Here is a 21,268-nt window from a genome sequence, read left to right as displayed (position 1 = left end):
AGATAAGTCGCAGCTCAGGAACAGCGAGGTGAGATGATGAGACAGGAGGAAGCTCACATCCTGCGTTCATCCCCCCACGTCTCGTCGCCCTGACACGTTCAGACGCTTTGCACGGAGAAAAATCCACCAAAAAGGAAGCTGAATGAGATCATGCAGCTCTGCTTCGACTGTGCTTCAACACAGCGTGTCAAAAAAGAGGAGAGCATGTCTGAAGGCTAATCAGGAGCAGCTAATGGCTCATCTAAACCTGTCCAAGTAATAGTTTGAGAGCAGGGGGGCAGGGATGGTGGGGAGTTGAGGAGCAGAACAGCTCTGGAAATGAAGGTTGTCCTTCTCTGAATCCTGCATCCGACCTGAGGGGAGCTATTTAAACACTGGGTGAGTGTGTGAGGGGTCCTGCAGGATTCAGTGTCTGCTGCTCACACACTGTTCAGAAACCTGAGTGGAAGTCCAGTGTTTCTACAGCTTGACTCTGCTCTGCAATGGGTTCCTGTTCTGTAGAGTGATGGAGTGCAGCCAGCAGGTTATGGAGAACGTCCTGACGCTCTCTATGAAGGAGTGGTAGAATGTCCTGAGTATGCTGCTGCTGGCATCTCCTGAGGATCTCCTCAGTGTAAGCAGTGAATGTGAAGGAGATGTCAAATATTGTTCCCAGATATTTGCACTGCTCCCTGATCTCTACTGGTTTCCCAGGGATTGTGCTGACAGATGTTGTAGCCAGCTTCCTCTGCTTCCTAGGTCACCACCATCTGCTTTGTCTTTTTCACGTTCAGCTGATCAGAGAACAGTGTCATCAGCATACTTATCTAGGTGACAGTCTGGGTGGGTGGACCTGCAGTCATCGCTGTATAGAATGAAGAGCAGAGAGAGGACACAGCCCTGAGGGGAGATGAGATGAGGTCTGAGAGAGTGTTGGTCAGGAAGGTTATGATCCAAAGGATTAGATGCTCAGGCAGGTGGAAGCGATGGTGTAGTTTCTGTGCGAGGATGTGCCTGCAGAAAATGAAGGAGAAATCTGCAAAGAGCAGCCGAGCACTGGTATGTGTTTGTGTCTGGTATCCATTGTGAAGACCTCTCTAGTAGTAAAAGCTATGGAGAAGGTCATCAAGCAAAAGCTTGGAGCTTTTACCACTAGAGAGGTAAGAGCCACTGGCCTGAGGTCTTTTAGACCCCGTTCACACTGAGAAAGGTTCGTCCAGCTGGAGTGGGATAGAATCCGGGTAGCTTTTAAGCTGGATACGTTCAGACCTGTTTTCAAATCCAGCTACTGCACACACACACATCCGGACTCAATTCGTCTTTGCTGTCCTCCAAAAAATGTTGAAATGCTAAAACTAACTGCAGTTTCTCCATCGTCCACCAGAGCTCCAAAATGTGAGTCAGTCCTCCATGTTAAAGTGTCCAACAGCAAAAATATGCTTGTACAGCCTGGAATGAAAACTTAAGTACCCTTTAATGAGAACTGGAATATTTATATTTATTATTGTGCTGCTGTAGAAGTTGAGGCTACAGCGCCACAAGAGCCTAAACACACTTTAATAGTTTAATAAAGGAATGGGTCCAAACTGCTGCTGTGTTTTTGTCCCAAAATCTCCTCCATCAAGGTCATTCCTTAAAACTCGCTGCCATCATCATCATTAACAAACTGCTTAGTTTTTGAGAAAGGTAAAAAAAAACAAAAAAAACAGCCACGTCTGCGGAAAAAATAACACAACATTAAACTGAAACGACTGAACCCTTTACACACACTCACACACACACTTTCCTCTGGCTGTTAGCAGTTAATAAATAAAGGAAATGAGCAGAGAGAGAGCTCATTAATATCAGTGAAGGTGAGCGGCTAACAGCCCCAGGAGGCTGCTGCTGTTTATACAGGAAGTGGTTGAAGGGAAACAACCAGAGCTAAATGCACAGACTGTAGTTTTCCCGATGGCTCAAATCTGAACGTTACGTGTGCAACGTTACATAAACAAAACGTACGCACACAATGACAAAGCACTGTCCTCAGATAATCCCTCATTTAAAGAGGCAGCTCACAGTTCAGGTTACAACTGTAAACATGATCTGAATACCCTAAAATAAAGGCTAAATAATAAATATTATTTGTAAATTTAGAAGCTTAAGAAAATGAATGCGACACGTGTCTATGCCTGGTTCGTGGTTGCTATGGTGACAAGCCCCATCCTAAACACTATTTTGACTTCCTGTCTCCAGGGTCTGTATGTGGGTGCTAGCCAAGTTAGCATTAGCTTGAGTGTCAGTGCAACCTTGTCCAGACTAATTAGAGAGAGGTGAGTCCAGAACTTCTGGATTGCCCCCTGGTGGCTGGCTGTAGTATAGAGCAAGCACTATCGTTGTTCAAATTATCATTTTGTTCTATATGTTCAAAATAAATTGGTCATTGTTGGCAAAAAAAAGGATCAAGTAAGGACACTGTCAGCAGCTAAGCTACACAAGAGGCTGAGGAGAGGGTTGTGCTCTGTGCTTAACTTGGTTTAGTGTTTGGGCAGCGACGACCTCTGCTGCATAGACTCTGGTACCAAGATGGAGTCTGTGGCCTCTCTTTTTTCCATCTTTATTTACAGTTAATGTCTCGTTCACCCTCCAGGCTCAGTTGTTTTTTCACACTATGTGTTTCCACTGCAAACTTTAAATAAAGATGGACGACCGTCCTGAGACTGGTTTCACCATCTTGGCCACACTGATAATCCAAACACAGGAAGCGTGCAGTGCGAGCTGGACCTCCTCTGTCACATCCATAATTATGCTAAATGCTTATGTCCTAATGTAATTAAAATGAATGAGTTTTCTAAAAATTCTTCCTCAGGCCAGGCATGCGGTTTGTTTCTGCTGCATTTTAATCTGTGGGGATTGACTCAAACACAGAATATTGTTTATTTCTCAAAATCCTGAAGCCTTTTTGTCTGTAAGCCCCAAAAAGGATTTACCAGAACCTCTTTGTAATGTACCTTTTTGCTCTATATTTACATTGATGTTTGTATTTTTACTTTGAGAGAATAACAACAAACTGAAAGGTATAAAATGAAAAATATGTGCTTTGCACCTACAATAATAAAGCAGCAAGCGAACACTGAATATATAGAGGCCTGGATTTGGCACAGAGCAGTCTCAGGTATAACACAGAGGGAGCTGAGCTGAGCTGAGCTGAGCTGATCCAGGATAAGTCTGGAGGTAACCTCGGTGCCACCGCTTTGATCTGCCTCCATCCTGTCTGATGATGAGCGCCGCTGACGAGGAGCTGATGTGTTAAAATGAACCACATAAAAATCTCCTTCTAAGCCGCAGCATTCTGTGAGTGTGCTGCTCCTTCTGGTGAAGGAAAGCATCAGACCGGTTAGTGTGTAAAGCTATTGATCAACACTTAGCATGCTAACAGTACGGCTAAGGTGGATGCTGTTCTTAAAGTTACAAGAATATTTGCATAAACCAAAATATTTGACACATTTTGGCTTTTTGAGATGACAATCCAGGACAGTCGTGATTTCATGTTGGGCCACAAGGGGGCAGAAAGCAGCGGGCGTTTCTGTCTGTCTCGACCAAGCGGCAACCTTCGGGGCTCAAAGTTGAAGCCCATGCGGAAGTGTCAAAACTTGTAATTCATGCCGCAACCACTGGGGGCTGGCTCCAGCAGCAAGTAATTTCCCATAGACTCCCATGTTAAAATGTCCGATTTCACAGCAGAAAAGAACATGTTTACGGCCTGGTACAAAAAAACCACTTTAGTCTCAGATGATAGGTTCTCTTCTAGTGTCATTTGTACGGGGGGGGTGAATTTTTTTACAACTCACTCGTTTCAATTGTATTCTGACTTAAAATTACGCCTAATTATGGGCGTTGCTGCTTGAGTGACAGACAGTTGACGTATCACAGCGTGAGTTTCCTGCTTCTGCGATCACCCGCCCCCCTAAACCCCGCTCGTGCTCCCCCTCTTTGTCCATGTTTGGAGTTTTGGCGGACGTGACGCTGCCAACATGGCGGCTGTCATCACGTCCCGGAACCTCCCACCGAGCCTCAGAACGGCTCTTCAGAAACAAACGGGTGACGTCACAGAAGCTCTGTCCATAGTTTTTACTGTCAATGGTCTCGACTGGAACCAGAGTGACTTCTGCAACCTGTGACGTCACATACATACACCTTTATTGCAGCCAGTTAGGGCATTACCGCACAGTCTGGTTGCAGAAGAGTACAAAACACAGATTGTGTTGTTAAAGGTGAAAATGATCCTTTATGTTGTTTATATTTTACAATCTTGTCCTCAGGTTTCCACCTGACTCATTTGTCTTTGCACCGTTCACGACAAGAATCCACTCAGGCGGAGATCCTTTGGGTCAATGCTGTACTGGACGGGGCCCGATCTCAGGTCTACAAAGCTACCTGCTGCACAGGTGGGTGCCTTTCAAACAAAGAGTAACCAAGTGATCGACACAGTGTTGTTCAACAGAATCTCTTTCTGCCTGATCTGTGGCGCTTTAACAGCAGCAGTTCAGGAGTTAAACCAGCCGGACTGACCAGCATCAGCAGCAGGCACACCTGATCCAGCAGTGAGAGTCCTTTTCGAGTGACGTCACAAAAGATGAATAATATAACCACACAAAACGCAACGAAACCTATAAAACTTTCAGGAAATACGCTTTTTGGTTGCATTTCCCATCATGCCCTGAGGCCTTGCTGGTAGTGAGTTCAATATTTATCCCATTCTGTCAAAATACATCATCATATGCAAAGCAAAGTTTAATGTGTTAAAACGTTATTTCAGGGAAGAGTGTGATTCAAATTTCTAAGAGCTCAGTGGCGTATTAGGGCCATTGTAAGAAAAAAATACTGACCTGGAAGAGGAGGGGGGGGGCTAATATTCTGAGATTAAAGTAGCAAATTTGCTAGAAAAAAACTCGTAAATTTGCATCAGTTTTTCTTGATCAAGGAATCATGTTGCATTTCCAAGACGTCATCTTCATTGCATGCATACGGTTTATGTGTACATGTAAACTGGATAAACTGCAACTGTTTAAACAGGGCTTTAGTTTTTATCATGGTGTGGTGGGGTATATGCCTTCTTAAGAGGACGGCGGTGCGTGTGTGTGTGTGCGCGTACCTGTGGCAGTGTGTGTGAGTGAGTGTGCAGGATACAGAAGAGCGTGTGTGTGTGTGTGTGTGTAGGAGTGGGAGACAAGATGAGTTGTTAGCATGAGAGAGGGGTGATTTATTAACAAGAAGTATATGTACAGCGTAAAGAATAAGAGAATAAAGCTGCCGCCCTGCAAGGACAGGAAGGTGCTCTGGTCTGCTTTACTCCAGCTGTGTGTGACGGTGGGGGTTAACCACGAGCAGCGTAGCTTGTTCTCTGTGCTCCCTGAATACGGTCGGGAGGTTGAAGCAGGAAAGGTTATCACCGGTGTTATCTTCTTCACAGCATCGACACAAGTACAACTTGATGAGCTTTACAATGGCCCTAATACCCTGTCGTATACAGAGTATACAGATTATAAATGCTTCCAGCCTGTCTGATTAAACATGTGCCGCAAAGGCTGAAAACCAAAACTATCTATGTACCTAAAATGGGCTAAAAACCAAAACACCTATAAGTCAAATCTGTGAAATAACATTTCAAAGAAAGCCAGATGAATGCTTTGCGTGCGAATTCTCCACTCGGAGTCCTCTGGGAGGCGGCCTCATCGTCCAGAGACGTTTCCGTCAGCATGGAGTGGTCAGATTCAGGTAAAACAACAGAAAACATTCATTCGAAGTGTTTCTGGTTATTTTCCTGATGTGATCACTGGCCCATTGTCTTTAAAATACCTCTCTCTTTAAGTATATACACACACACAGGTACACAGATCGAACCTTCATCCTAACTTCAGCCGCTACACTACAGGAACTCAGGGGTCAAAGGTCACTGTGACCTCACAGAATATGTTTTTGTTTTATTCACATAAATATGATTGTTTCTATGTATGTGTTTACCTTGTAGGCCTCTGTGCTGTCAGCTGACAGGCTCCAGATCCAGGTTCCTGTCTCCGTCGAAAGATGACGCCCTGCAGTTTAAGGTGCAGGTGTTCAAGTTCCAGCAGGACAGCAGTGGAGCGGTAAGGTGTGTGTGAGCACATTTTTTATTACAACTCCCAGCATCCTCTGTCTGTTGAAGGTCTCAAAATTTATAGAAATGATCTGAATTAAATCTGAGTTTCAGTAAAAAGGGATTTTTGATTGACAGGTGGGCTGGAGCCAGTGGCTGCCATCGTGCCTGCTGCTGCTGTGACACCAAGTGTGGGGGGGGGGGGGAAGGAAGACTGACCGGACCAGAACAGGTAGGCCAGAGCTGTTTTAGAAGAGTCAGGAGTCAGTAGTGATGTTACATCTGACACTGAAGCCCCGAGACATGTATCGAGCAAAAGGGGCTTGTCCAAATGAAGCCTGTGTCGAAGCCTGTATCGTTTTTCAGAATATCACGTGACCAATGGAAAACGAGGCCTCGTTGTGTGATTCCATGATTTGAATTTCTGAAAAAGGCTCGGGAAATACCGACAGTGTTTAGAGTGATTGTATCAAAAATGGAGCCATCATAAAAGAAAAGGATGTCATCTCCCAGTCACACAAGCACATCTGTAATGGTGTTTTCACCTGCAAACAGGCGTGGAGGCAAACACCACATTTGACATGCAACGTGTTTGACCACAAGAGGGCACCGATACACACTCTTTCATGTAGGTGCTGAGTGAGAACAGGAAACGTGTGTTGGACCAATCAGTGAAAGAAAGAGCTCTAAGAAGAAAAAGTAAGAACATATTTTTATAGTGAAGCTCTTTTCACTCTCCAGTGTGTGTTAACATGTAAAGAAGCAGGAAAACTGAAGAGTTTTTTGGGTTTTTTTTTAAAGTATTTGCCCACAATTCTCTGCACAGCGGAGGATGCATCTCATGACTGGGCTACTGGGAGAGCACAGATGAGGTGCTGTGCTATCTGGCAGCAGATAGTGAGGTGGGGCCTCCATGGATGGACCGTGTTTATCCAGAACATCCCACACATGTTCAATTGGATTCAGATGTAGGGGACTTGAAAGCCAAATCAACACCTCAAACCATTCCTGAACCGTTTTTGCGTCATGGCACAGTGCATTATCCAGCTGAAAGAGGCCTCCTTCCCACAGTGCATCCTGGTGTCATGTGTAAGCAGTTTGAGCAGTGGTCATATACCTGTGAGCTCTGCCAGGCATTCTGTCTCAGAAGAAGCTGCTGCAGCCATCTTGTCTACCTGAGGCCATTTTCAACTTCATGTCAAAGTTTGTACCGTGGCCTCCATCTCAGATGAATAGGCGAGCGCTCAGTGCTGTGAGGAAGGCCAGCTGCTCTGCTCTGCGCCATCGTCCATTTCAGATGACATCACCTGAGCGGGCACAGCCGGAGAGGCCATGTCACCATGCATCATAGAGTGGGCTGCTTTCTATATATAATCCTGACCTGCACCATCCAGCCGCCTTGTACCCTCACTGAGCTTTACTGAGACATCAGCATCCATCACGGGCCGGAGAGGAGCTTCCTGTCGGACTCATCCGTCTCTGCTCCGCGTCCCTCTGGGAGGAGAGGACGACTGCTGAGTGGACGACCTCAGACCGAGGTCATAGGGTCAAAGCTCGACAACAGAGGTCACTGTGATTTAATATTACTTACAACTTATATTTATTCATAATTGTGTGTGTACGGTTTCTAACCACGTGTTTACTATCATACCCTCCAAGAATGGTTTTCATCCAGATTATCTATTATTATCTATTTTATTATATTCTATTATATTATCTATTAGATTTTATATTCTGAGGTTTGACTGCTTGAGCAGATGAACTGAAATTTGACTAATTGAATCTGAGCTCAAGCAACGAAAATGTTAAAAGGAGCTGAACTCCTGCTGTAGTACGTTTAGCAGCAGCTCCACCTGCTGGCTAATAAAGCACATTGCAACAAAAAAGAACTTCTTTTTATTGCTTTTAAAACTTTACAGAAAATATTATTATATTTGGGAAAAGGGGTCATTTGTTTTTATAAAGATGTCATAAATGTTGACAGAAGAGCGAAACAACATGGCTGAAATCGGTCAATGTATGCTGAAGATACGCTGCGCCAAAAAACATACGGAAGAATAAGAGAGTGAAGAACAAGAATTTGATTGCCTAGCAACGGCAATCACACTAATGCCTAGCAACGGCAATCAAACTAAAGATAGAAGAAAGAGGGTGAAGAACAAAAGTTTGATCAGCAATCAAACTAATAACATGAACAGTATGAAGTCATGACCTTAAAGAAGAGCCTGTGAATATATCATATGAAAGGTCAGAGGCTGGAATAATACCATAAGCTTATAAGAAGCACAGTCTGTGTGATTTGAATGTAGAAAAGTAGTATCAATATGACAGATATAATGCTTAAGTCTGATAAAGACTACAAATATGGCTGCTTTGTATGCCTTTGTGTCAGCCTGTCACCATGGTAACAGCAAAGGGGACCTCAAAAACCACTCTAATAATAATAAGAAGAAAGAGATCCTAAAATCAGGAACCCTGACGTCCTCCATCATCACTGACTCACAGGACGTGATGACGATTGACGCAGCAAACTTCTGATGCGTTCACATACTGTGGGAGTTCAAACGGTGTTGCTTAAATACCAAACAGGGATATTGAAAAAAGATATTGTGATACGTGAGATAAATTCTGTTTGTTAATTTCACCATGAAACAGATTTAAAAAATAATAGCTCAACATTTTCTATAAAATTTAAGGTTACATTTTTTGTCAAATACAAAGATTGATTAGATGTTAATATATATCTGCTTAATGTGTGTTTGACAAAAACTAGTTTGTATTTATTGTTCTCTCAAGCTTAAAACTGAAACTTGTGTTTTCCGGCAGCATCTGAATGTATCACGAAGCTCCGCCTACATCCGGTGAAAAAACCGCTATCTGTCAGAAAAAACATCCCGAGCTGGAACCCGTTACACGGAGCCACATCCACGGAGCCCAGCGCCGTTTGAAACGAGTTTATTTTCGGTGCTTGGAGCCTCTGCGGAGTCTCAGAGAGAACATGCCCGGACAGAGGTAACCATACCTGGACTGCTGCTGCCTCCTCAGCGGGCTGAAGGTCGGAGCAGGACGGGCAGACGCAGATGGAGAGGCCCGGGAGGCTGCTGCTGCTATCCGAGCTGCGCGTCAGAAACGCCGCATACGATGTGAGCCTGAACCGGTCCCTGCTCACCTGGAAGAAACGGGTTTCCAGCCCGGTGTACCACCCGTTCAGACCCAGTAAGGCTTCTTTCGTGTGTGTGTGTGTGTGTGTGTGTGTGTGTGTGTGTCCGTGTGTGTGTATCTTTATTTCATTGTGTTTCGGCCTTAACGCGACGCGACATCCTGCGGGGTGAAAAACAATAGACGGACGGAGAGAGTCACGGTGTTTGGGTCTGTGTACCCACGGAACCGGTCCCCGCACAGAGCGGCCTGGACTCATAATAACACATTGGGCAGGATAGATATCCGCTTACATAACGCACAACATCCAGACTGACGCACAGCAATCTGTGGAGGTCACACACACACACACACACACACACACACACAGTGTGCAGGGAGAGGAACAATACACCAAGTCTCTTCCACACAGTTCCAGACACGCAGACGTGTTTGAGGACCAGACCGTCACATGACGCGCTGAAGTTTAGTTCCTGGTCTTTGTTTTGATGAAGGTTCTCTTTTGGTCGCCACCATCTGAACTTTATCACCACCTGCTGGGCATTAGGCGTCCATTGATTATTATTGTTGACATCAATAAACAGTTGTTTGGTTTATTAAATGACAGAAACTTGATTCCCAAAAGTGACTTTTTTTCACCCATTTAACAGCTTTAACTTGACAGATTTTATTTACCTCTATGTGGGACTTACTCAGAATTGCTCAGCTAAGTTTCAGCTAGCTGGCTGTACCTAGCTAGCTTGCCTGTTAATGTTATCACTACAAAAATGCTAAGTAAATTGTCTAGCATTGTCGTTAGCATGCATGCTTATCAGCTAACAATGCATAATGACCAAGCGGCAGCCTGCGGGGCTCAGACTTAAAGCCCATGTGGAAGTTTCAAAACTTGTAATTCACGCCGCAACCACTGGAGGCTGGCTCCAGAAGCGAGTCATTTCCCATAGACTCCCATGTTAAAATGGCTAACACAGCAGAAATGAACATGTTTACAGCCTGGTACAAAAAACCATTCTGGTCTCAGATGATAGGTTCTCGTCTAGTGTCAATTGTACAAGGGGGGGGATTTTTTTTTTTTTTAACAATTCACTGGTTTTAATTATATTCAGACTTAAAATTACGCATAATTATGGCCGTTGATGCTTGAGCGACAGACGGTTGACGTATCACAGCGCGAGTTTCCTGCTTCCACGATCACCCGCCCCCCTAAACCCTGCTCGTGCTCCCCCTCTTTGTCCATATTTGGAGTTTTGGCAGACGTGACGCTGCCAACATGGCGGCTGTCAGCACTTCCCGGAGGTGATGTCACAGAAGCTCTGTCCATAGTTTTTACTGTCAGTGATAGTGACACTATTTGTATGTTGTGGTTATGTTACAGCTAGCTAGCTCTGTGGGACTACTAGAAAGCTAATGTTAGCCATAAACAATGTGTACTTTAATACTCAAGTCATGTCCACTCACTGTCAATGCAATTGGTGCACAAGCTATGTTTAGCCAGCTAGCTTTGATGAAGCTACACAGCTTTTAATTTGTTGTTTCTTATCAATAGCATTAGCTTTGAATGTAAAATGGAAAGGACAAGCTAGCTGGGTTTATGAATGGCTCAGGTGCTGTTTTGCTATATTAGATGGCAAATTTGTGAATTTCTCCTTTGGGGGACAAACCAAGGATTATCTTATCTTAAACGTGTTGGCAGCTTTTTGCAGAAAAAAACTTCCTGTGAGTGTCAATAGACAACTGAGGGGGTCATTAAAGGTCTCACAAAAATATCAGCTGGGACATGTCTGTGTTGTGATGGAACACTGTACTAGAGGAAGTGGCGAAACATGTGAGGTGTGTTGTTGCTGCTGTTGTTGATTAACACTGTGGTTAATTAACAAACAAGTTATTCTCTAAACTGACAACTGGAGGCCAGTCCAGCCCTCTATGTCCTCATGTAGCCAGGTGAGCTGCATTCATGAAACTTTGAATATTCAAACTAGCAGAGCAACCAGGTGGAGCCAGCTTCAGGGTTCAGCGTGCCCTGCAGGTGAACTGCAGGCTGACTGTGTTCCTGCAGGCAGGTTGAAGTAATGTTGGCACAGGACCCAACCTGACATGATGGGTCATGCTCCGCACAGTCTAGCGGCTCCTCATCCACATGGCTTTGTGTTTCCACTGCCACGATGACAAAAGAACACCTGCTGGGTGTGTGAAGCTGACGCAGCCTTTAGTCATTAATCTTTGCTGTCCTGGGTCGAACTTGTAAATAATCTATGAAGGTCAGGACATATTAGAAGTACAGAACTGCTGCTGATGCTCCTGCAGCGTTTACTGACCTGTATATGTACTAGATATTTGGAACACAGTGTGCATGACTAGACTTGGACTCAAATTATGCTCACACTGTGAAATAAAACTCCCACAAAGGTGTAAACACGTAGTTTAATCTATGGACTCAGAGAACACACAGCCTCCTGTGCTCAGCAGCTTCTGCTGGCCGAATGAATGTCGGGCTGCTCCGTGCTCTGTGCAGTGTGTTTGGTAACTGTGTGGTTCTCCTGCAGGGTTTTGTGTTCCTTCATTCCCTCGTCAACACCACTCAGGTAGGAGACTCAGTTCCCACCATGCAGTGGGGCACCTCCACCCGCTGACCTGAGGTGCAGTGACTGTGGTGCTGCTGTTAGAACATGTTTCTGTTTCTGATGGCACAATTACAAAGTGTGTGTGTGTGTGTGTGTGCTGTAAACCGCTGGTTTGCTTCCAAAAACACAAAACTGATGTTCGTCTCATTAAACTCAGGTTTTGGAAGAAAGCCACCGGTTTTCAGAGGAGTTGATAGTTTGGTGTTGATTGTGTAGATTGTGTGTCCATCAGCAGCAGATCCAGCAGAAACATGCTGCCCCCCCTCCCTGTAGCTCCTGGTTCAGTGTGAGTAGTTGTAGTTTGTTCAGCTTCTACATGAACCTGCTGCTGCTGTCAGTGGAAAACTGCTGAATCTTAAAGGAACAGTCTGTCTCTCTCTCTCTCTGTGTGTTAGTACAGACACAACATGCTCATGTCACACACTTATTAAACAGGAGCAGCTAAGCAGCATGTTGTGTCGGCCTTTGCTTCACCTTTGGGGCTCTGTGGTGTCCTGCCATGAACATCCAGCCTGTTCAGTGACCTGTGTGTGTGATGCTTTTAGCTAATATCCTGCTGTGTGGTAGTTGTGGAGTTCTTTTAGCCAGAAGTGTTTCCTTTGTGTTTCAGCCAGATAATCGGCAAGGAATGTAGTCACCGTGTTAACCCTCTGAATGCCAGAGTTTACTGGCTGGTTTGAAGTTTATGGTTTGAAGAATCGCTGGATGAATGAAACCCTCTAGTGGTCCTTGAACACATCTCAAATAACTTACACTTAAATCAAAAATAAATTGTTAATGCTAAAAAAAAACTGCACTTTATGGCGCAGCGAGGAAGCCATGATGGATCATATGAGCAGCAGTCACATGACAAGAGGTCAGTGTTTAGCTGATCTGCAGTCATGCGAGTTCAAAACTGGATTCAAGAGGCTGTAAGATGTATATAAAATATAAATCTGTATCTATAACACAGGGAGCTGAGAATTTTAACTCCTGTGTGAATAAATGCTGCACATGCTGATTCCAGGTTATTCATAACTTTGTACGATTGTTGTGTTTACACACAGCAGGACTTTATGCTGCTGTGAACACTGAGCCCACCAGTAACTGTTTGGTGTTTGGAGGGTTAACCCATAAGGCTGAATAAGTATAACGGCAGAAACATAATAAAGGTGACGTCTTACGTCTCCTGTTTCTCCTGTCGTCTTCATGGAAACAGGAGCGTGAATTTACTGCTGAAGGTTAATCATGTAACATGTGACTGTATGACAGATATTATTGGGGGGGGGGGGGTCATACAGTCACAGGGCCGCCGCTCTCAGCCGGGCCATGAGCCAAACCTTCACAACATGAGCTATATGTGATGATTTCCAGCTGTTTTTGGATTCACTGTAAGATGTCTGATAATCTGAGAAGTGACTCTTTGAGGCTGACACTGACTGTGTGTGTGTCTGTGTGTGTTCAGGTCTGTCTCACAATGTGCCAGTGTCAGAGATCATCTCTGTGAGGGAGGAAGAGGAGGAGAATGGCAGCAGACAGAAGGAGGATGGCAGCTGGAAGAAGATGAAGGAGCAGGAAGGAGGGGACTGCAGGCAGTCCTTCACAGGTGCTCGCAGCCACAGCGACCTTCTCTGTGTGTCCAGATTATTAAGAGAAACACAATGTATGCTGTACAGGTGTCATTAATGCAACGCCTGAACATTATAATGATTTTTGGTGCGTTACCGCCCCCTTCTGGTGATAGTTGTGCATGAATATTTCTAGGTAAATAAAGAAAAACATATTTTTCAGGATGATTGTTGCACAAACTTTCTCGTAGTTGTATCTTCACTTTTGCCTCCTCCTTTATGAAACCATGCTGTCTGTTTCAGTTATGTATGTGGAGCGTGGTCGGCAGCACCGCTGGCGGTGTGCGGAGGTCACCTTCACGTGTTCAGACGGGGCTCTGTGTCAGCGCTGGGTCAGCAGCATCAGGGAGCAGCTCGCCTCCATCGGTGCGACTCTGCACCGACACACTCTGCCTGAATAGCTCCTGTGTGGTTTCTTTGTGTGACGCGGTTGTTGTGTGTGTCGACAGGCAGCAGACCCAAACACCTGCTGGTCTACATCAACCCGTTCGGCGGGAAGCGGCAGGGCAAGCGTGTCTACGAGCAGAAGGTCGCCCCGCTGTTCGCTCAGGCTGGCGTTTCCACGCACGTCATCGGTATGCCCCGCATCATTCTGTCTCTGTTCTGCAAACTTCTTGCATCAAAGAAGTTCATCATGGGTCTGTGTGTGTTGTCATAGTGACGGAGTATGCCAATCATGCAAGGGATCACCTCAGGACGGGGGCGGAGCTGAAGAAATACGACGGGTGAGCAGCACAGCAAACATATGTTAGCATGTTAGCAATGTGTCTGTGCTAATGTGTGATTCCACCTGCTCAGTGTGGTGTGCGTCGGAGGGGACGGCATGTTCAGCGAGATCATCCACGGGCTGATCTGGAGGACGCAGGTCGACGGCGGCGTGGATCTGAACTGTCCAGATGAGACTCTGTCTCCCTGCTCGCTGCGCATCGGGATCATCCCTGCAGGTCAGACACACAGATGTAAACACAGAGCGTGGTTTCTGTAGAAGTGTTGAAGGCTGCTGGGACATGTGGTCCTTCAGCGGTGCTTCATCTCTCTGCAGTCTGCTGGGTTCTGTTCCAGTCCCAACAGGACTCCTGTGGAGCGTGGAGCAGTATGAGTAATATCCAGCTGTGTTTGTGAGGGTAACTCTGACACACAAGAACCAGGCTTCCATCTAAATATAGAGGGAATGTTTTGTTCATCCTTTCCTGATCTGATGCTTAAATTGCACGTGTGATAGACAGATGTTAATGTTGCTGCTCATGTTGTCGTTTAACCGCACAAAGATGAACTCGGATTCAGTGTTTGGAGCTTCTTGTGTCTTCACTGTTTTCTGCCTAAGTGATGCATAAACACACTCGCAGTCATCGGGCCGGGGTTGGAGGGGCTGGTGGCGGATACAGAACGACCTCTGCTGGTCAGGCTGGGAAACTGTGTCTGTAGGATGGTCAGGAGCAGGGCCAGGGCCCCTCAAGGGACTGTTCCAGCACTGGTACTCTTCACTGTGTACACAGCAGACATGAAAGAGTACTCTGATGGTACAGCTAATGAGTCCTCCTGTCCACCAGTCTCCATATGGGAGTGAACACCTACAGATACCTGTGGGAACAGCTGGATGATGACACTCAAACTCTCTGCTCTCTGCTGGATGTTAGGGGATTTATTAAACATCTATATATCTATCCAGGTAAAGCGTCTGCTCATTGTTTCCTCTCTTCGGTCGTTTCAGGTTCCACAGACTGTATCTGCTTCGCCACTGTGGGCACTAACGATCCCGTCACCTCAGCTCTGCACATCATAGTGGGTCAGTAATGTGCACTACTTCAATATCAGTTGTAGCATTTCATCCATCATGGCACTGGGCAGCGTATACACAGGACATAAGAGGAGAAGGTCATGTTGGACTTCAGATGCAGTTCAGTCCTCTGAGTCTAACTGATGTTTGTGTGTTGCTTGTGTGTGTGTCTGTGACCCTGTGTGTGTGTGTTCAGGAGATTCTCAGCCGATGGACGTGTGCTCTGTTCACCACAACAACGCTTTTCTGCGATTCTCTGTCTCCCTGCTGGGATATGGTTTCTATGGCGATGTCTTGACTGACAGCGAGAGGAAGAGGTGGATGGGACCTGCCAGATACGACCTCTCAGGTAGAACACCATCACACACACACAGTGATGTTCAGACCCCGGTCAGAGTGGACGTGTTCATGTGTGAGTTGCTTTCATGTTGACGTTCTGCAGGTCTGAAAATGTTCCTGACGCATCATTACTACGAAGGAACGGTGTCCTACCTCCCAGCCAGAGGCACCATGGGAACCCCACGAGATGCCTCCACCTGTCGCTCTGGGTAAGAGGGACAGAAAATGTGGTGTGGTGTAGTCAGTCAGTGTGGAAGGCTGACAGCAGCTAGCATTAGCTAACCAGCAGTGACAGCTTTGACAATGACCACCAAGCTAACAGTGACACAAGGGAGGGCACGTTTGTACTGACACTGGATGTAGTGGTGGTCTTCATGCACCAGTGCAAGTCTGATCAGATGAAGGCTAGCTGATAGATGTGTTCCCTCGTCCAGCTCTAGTTCAGGCACAAAAACCTATCCTGTTTAGCCAGGGCTCAGTTAGCTTTGGTTCCATTTTTTAGTTGTACCACCTTAAACAGTTTGGGTCTGTTTAGCTACCTCTACTATAAACTAACATGTATTTTGCGAATTGTGAGTGAACCTGTGTGTGTTTGTTGACAGCTGTGCGGTGTGTCAGCACAATGGGCAGCTACTGTCAGAGAAAGGAGAGAAGTACGAGCTGAGTGACGCGCCAGACTGCGGTGAGTCTTAACTCATTATCATCCAGCGCTGTTAGATGATAGAAACACAACATGGCTGCCTTCATCCTCCTGTGTTTGTATTAGAATGTACTGCAGCGTATTTGAGGGTCAAAGTGGTCCGTGACTGGAGCCCTGAGGCACGCCACAGCAGATTATTGAGCTATTTAAAAGACCTTGGGGTTCTCAGGTTACAGATGAGAGTTCAGCAGCTGTTTTGGCATTTTGATCCTGAAGCATCACGTTGTGAACCGGTGAAGGTTTGGCAGCAGACTCGGGTCTAACCTGCCTCTGGTGTGTTGTTTCAGAGAGTGAGGGCGAGTGGAGGACGGTCCGAGGGAAGTTCCTTGCCATAAATGCTGCCAGTATGAGCTGTGCTTGTCCTCGCTCCCCGAAAGGTCTCTCGCCCGCCGCCCACCTGGCCGACGGCACCACCGACCTCATCCTCGTCCGAAAATGTTCCCGCTTTGATTTCCTCAGACACCTCCTCCGACACACCAGCAAAGACGACCAGGTGGGTCTCTGGAAATCCACTTTAAGAAAAGTCACAGTTCACAAACCCTCTGAATCCTCTGCTCTCCGTCCTCTCAGTTTGACCTGACCTTTGTTGAAGTCCACCGGGTGCGGCGCTTCCGCTTCACGCCGCGTTACTGCCAGAGCGACTCGGACCTGGAGCTGGACCTGCAGGAGAACAAGCACCAGATATTCAGCCAGATCTGCCGGGACCACCCGGCCTGTGGATGCACCCCGGCCTACAGCAGCTGGAACTGCGACGGCGAGATCCTGACCCACGCAGCCATCGACGTCAGGTACAGTCCTGCTCTGGGCGTGTCCTACTGAGAGTAACCCGCATTTAACCATTTAACCCTTTCCTCCTGTGTCTTCTCAGGGCGCACTGCCAGTTGATCAAGTTGTTTGCACGAGGGATCGAAGAGCCGCCAGTGTTCGAGGACCTCACCAACCCCTGTGCAATATAAACCCCACCCCCCCTCCACTGGAGCCCCCGCTCTGTTTCTGATCACACCTCCAGGAAAGGACTCTGTCACCAAACATGAACATCCTGAGTCCTTAAACATCTGGACCAGGTGTAGATGTGTCCTCTGACCTTACAATGAATGGTGACCTCTGACAGGGGGATGGGGTCAGGTGTCTGCGTCCTCTTTGTTACATGCTGACATACTTCTTCTTCTTGTTTTCTGTCTTTGCTGTCTGACTTTGACTGGCAAGCGCCTGCACCTGGACCAGTTTAGACGCGTTTTCTAAAACATGTGCCACAACGTGCAGTTCCATAGGTGTCCACTAGAGGCTGGTTCAAAACGTAAGACAATCCCCGCAGACCTCTATGTTTACTCTTCTTTGAATGTTTGGACTTGTTACAGGTGTCTCCACCTTTCAGTGGTCATTTGTGGTCCAGACTCACCCCTGGTGGACCCGAGGTTGAGTGGATGACCACTTGGCCTTGAGCAGCTCCAAAGAGGTTTTGGATGAACCATCTAACCTTAGATCAGATCAGAGGGACCCAGACAGTCCTGGATCTTTGAAAGCAGCAGCGGTCTGTAGAGGAATGTATATTTATATTTATTTAAAACATGGACATAAAAATGGAACATTTGCCGTTGTGGCACCTGAAACAGACCACAGCTGGAGCCTGGGAGCTGGATTTGATGAGTGTTTGATCAGATTTGAACGCTTTTGGTTTGATTTTAACCCCCTCATCCCTCCATCTGTGCTAGGACTGATCTCTGATCAGGTCTGACCTGCTGTCTGTGGTGATTCAGCACTGACACATGAACGACAGCTCAGCTGCACTTTCTATGTACTTTTCTTATTTTTTTACAGCTTTATTAGTTTTTTCTGTTACATTTCTGAGGATGCCGGACACCTTACAGTCCCCCCACCCCCCACCCCAACCAGGGTCACATGATGATCATGGTTATGGTTCCAGAATATCAGGAAGAATTAATTTTCCATTCCTGCTCAATATGCAAATGAACTAATAACAGTTGGCTAACAGCAGCTCAAACCCTCAGACCTCTGTCTGGTTCATTTTGTCTCAGAAACGTCCAGTTAACATCTACACACTTCACTACAGGACCTGAAGTATGTGGAGAACACCTCCACCCCTGCTCCTGTCACAGCCCTCAGTCTGAGCCAGGTCCGTCATCTTCTCCTGAACAGCTGATGAATCATATATATCATGCTGTGTTGACCTCTGCAGGCTGGTCCAGGGCTCCAAAACAAAGTTCAGGGTCTGCTGAGGGACCAACAGTTCATTATGAAGTCTAGACCAGAAATATGCAGCCATGGTTTGTTGATGCAGTCCTCCCATTGAATGTCTGCGAACTTTGGGCCATAAACGTTTGTCCACTGATGGTTTGATTTGTCTCACTGTGAGAAGTGTTGTGAACCATGATTGTCTTTGATGAGCTGCCTCTGTAAAGTCCAGTGTTGATGTTCAGACACCTGCTCAGCCTGATGCTGACCGTCTGTATCCACAGAGTCCATTACTGTAACGCAAACGACACAATCCAACACAACACAATGTAGCAGTGGAACCAAAACTGTTGGCATCAGGATGGTGAGTCTGTCACAGACACCCAGGAAGCAGGAGGTGGATCATCAGCACTGGGCTGTGAGTGCTGTTTTTTGTTTGTTTGTTGATCAGCAGTCCTGTTTCCCTCCTGCTGACGTGGAGCTGGACTCTGACTGACGGAGGAGGGAACCAGTAGCAGCTCATGGTGCTCCAAAGCACCGACCAATCAGCTTTATCCTGATCTTAAACTGACCAAAAACCAGCGGGGGTTAACTGATGTAGCCATGTGCTGTCGCTCGGGCTCAGGTCTTCACAGCAGACTCATGGAAACTCTGATTCTGCTGTTATTGTCCGGCGTCTGTCTGTGAAGACCTTCAGCCGAGCCGTCTGTCTCCTGGTGATCCATCCTTTAAAGTGATGTCTGCTGTAAAAACCCCAAACAACAAACCAAATGTGTCGAACGGAGGTCGACTGACAACACCTGATTAATTACAGGGATACCATGACTATAATCAATAGTGCTTCATCATCATCATAAATGTAGCACCTGGTAAAAACAGAAAAAGCTATTTTTGTTTGCTCGAAGTAGCTACACTGATGTCATGTAGCTAGTGAGCTAATTGCTAATATGCTAAATAGGAAATCCTAATTGGTAGCTTTTGAAATTGTCCAGACTAACACGCTAGCTGCTTGCTAATAGGTAGCATCCTCGTTCGAGTGTAGCCGATTGTTAATATACTAAATATGTAACAGCTTCTTCATGATTAAGCAGCAGTGAAGGCTAAACTTTTGGTATTTTTGGTGTAAATTCACAGTTTATCCAAAAATATTAATGTCCCATAGACTGTTAGCTAATCACAAAAACAAAAAGACAAAAAAAAATGCTATTCCACAGTAAGCCCAGTTGCTAACAAGTTGTATAGCTTAGCTGTCCGACCAAAACATGATGGTGACAGAAAGCTAACAGCTAATTAATTAGCAATGTGTTTAGCTTGCTTCGGATTTTAGTAGCATACCTAGCATTCTCTGTGACTTCACCTTGTATCTACCCACAAAAACAAAATGGAGATTTTTAACTGGATTGTAACACACAACTAGTAAGTTAAGCTAAGCTAAGCTAAGCTAGCACAGTTTTCTGTCGGTTGGTAGACATGATTTTTGAGACCAGACCTGGTTAATCACAGCCTGATATATCTAACAAGTCGCGGCTTTTGTTCTTCCTTGCGCGATATCTAACAAGTTAGCAAGCTAGCGTTGCTGCACATTTGAGAAAAAAAGCACAAAGGGAGCTTTTTTTGTTTTGAGTATCATACAAGGTGACGGCTGATCACCCCAGGTCCCGTTTTTGTTGGTCAACAGATGATTTGGTGCTGTCAAAATGTTGCTAAGGTGAATGCTAGCTGGACCTCAGAGAGGCTGCAGATTGTGACTGAAGATAAATAGATATAATCACATGATCTCTAGTGTTTGTGTTGAACATGTAGAACAATCAAACGATTTTATTTATTTTCTGATTAAACTTGTACTTTATGTTAAAAACAAACGTCCATCTTTGATTTGTATGAGACCAGTGTGATCCTTCCTTCATCTCTGTGAAGCACTCCTTCATTTATTTTTACTGTTACACTGAAGTTTAATCTGACACTGAAACTAGTTTGATCAGTCGACCTCTTGCTGTAATCTGAGCTGTAATCTGCTGTAGCCGTCTCATCTTCAGGAAATAAAATCAGTTTAATCTCTTCTTCTATGGTCACAGGATTATTCTGTATGAAGCGTGTTCTTTGGGTTCTAGCCTCTCCTTTCTGTCTCCACATGAAGACAACATCTCTGTGAGCACAGAGCTCTAGTTCAGCTTCTTCTGACCAAATGACTTCCAGTCTGTGTGCTCTGTCTCCAGGTGGTCTCTAGCAGTCTTCAGTCTGAGGGCTCTGTCTCCAGGTGGTCTCTAGCAGACTTCAGTCTGTGTGCTCTGTCTCCAGGTGGTCTCTAGCAGACTCCAGTCTGTGTGCTCTGTCTCCAGGTGGTCTCTAGCAGTCTTCAGTCTGAGGGCTCTGTCTCCAGGTGGTCTCTAGCAGACTTCAGTCTGTGTGCTCTGTCTCCAGGTGGTCTCTAGCAGACTTCAGTCTGTGTGCTCTGTCTCCAGGTGGTCTCTAGCAGACTTCAGTCTGTGTGCTCTGTCTCCAGGTGGTCTCTAGCAGACTTCAGTCTGTGTGCTCTGTCTCCAGGTGGTCTCTAGCAGACTTCAGTCTGTGTGCTCTGTCTCCAGGTGGTCTCTAGCAGTCTTCAATCTGAGGGCTCTGTCTCCAGGTGGTCTCTAGCAGACTTCAGTCTGTGTGCTCTGTCTCCAGGTGGTCTCTAGCAGACTTCAGTCTGGTTTGGAGGTGTCTTCTCTGCAGTCTGGCAGTCCATTCTGTGTAGGACTCTAGTAACGGTCTTCTCTGACTCTTCAGGTCCAGACC

At 46.0% G+C, this 21,268-nt stretch overlaps 1 protein-coding gene across 1 annotated transcript; it reads left to right on the top strand.

Annotated features, from left to right (window-relative positions):
- The first annotated feature begins 8,966 nt into the window (after positions 1-8,966).
- Positions 8,967-20,549, top strand: LOC114452466 (ceramide kinase-like). The gene is made up of 13 exons (XM_028431790.1): positions 8,967-9,310; positions 13,319-13,459; positions 13,725-13,847; positions 13,931-14,056; positions 14,140-14,206; positions 14,280-14,425; positions 15,193-15,267; positions 15,455-15,607; positions 15,701-15,806; positions 16,200-16,279; positions 16,585-16,790; positions 16,868-17,085; positions 17,166-20,549. Exons 1-13 carry the CDS (start codon positions 9,175-9,177, stop codon positions 17,251-17,253), a joined length of 1,665 nt encoding a protein of 554 aa, XP_028287591.1. The 5' UTR covers positions 8,967-9,174; the 3' UTR covers positions 17,254-20,549.
- Positions 20,550-21,268: the final 719 nt, after the last annotated feature.

Source organism: Parambassis ranga, chromosome 19, assembly GCF_900634625.1.
Source record: "Parambassis ranga chromosome 19, fParRan2.1, whole genome shotgun sequence".
NCBI lineage: Eukaryota > Metazoa > Chordata > Actinopteri > Ambassidae > Parambassis > Parambassis ranga.
The sequence above is the reverse complement of the archived record's forward strand: the minus strand, read 5'-3'. Positions and strand labels throughout refer to the sequence as shown.

Excerpts from the sequence above, each read along its gene's own strand:
- LOC114452466 (XM_028431790.1), top strand. The coding sequence starts at position 9,175 with ATGGAGAGGCCCGGGAGGCTGCTGCTGCTATCCGAGCTGCGCGTCAGA. Across the intron at positions 15,268-15,454 it reads AGCTCTGCACATCATAGTGG|GAGATTCTCAGCCGATGGAC; the intron begins GTCAGTAATGTG and ends GTGTGTGTTCAG. Across the intron at positions 16,791-16,867 it reads ACACCAGCAAAGACGACCAG|TTTGACCTGACCTTTGTTGA; the intron begins GTGGGTCTCTGG and ends CCGTCCTCTCAG.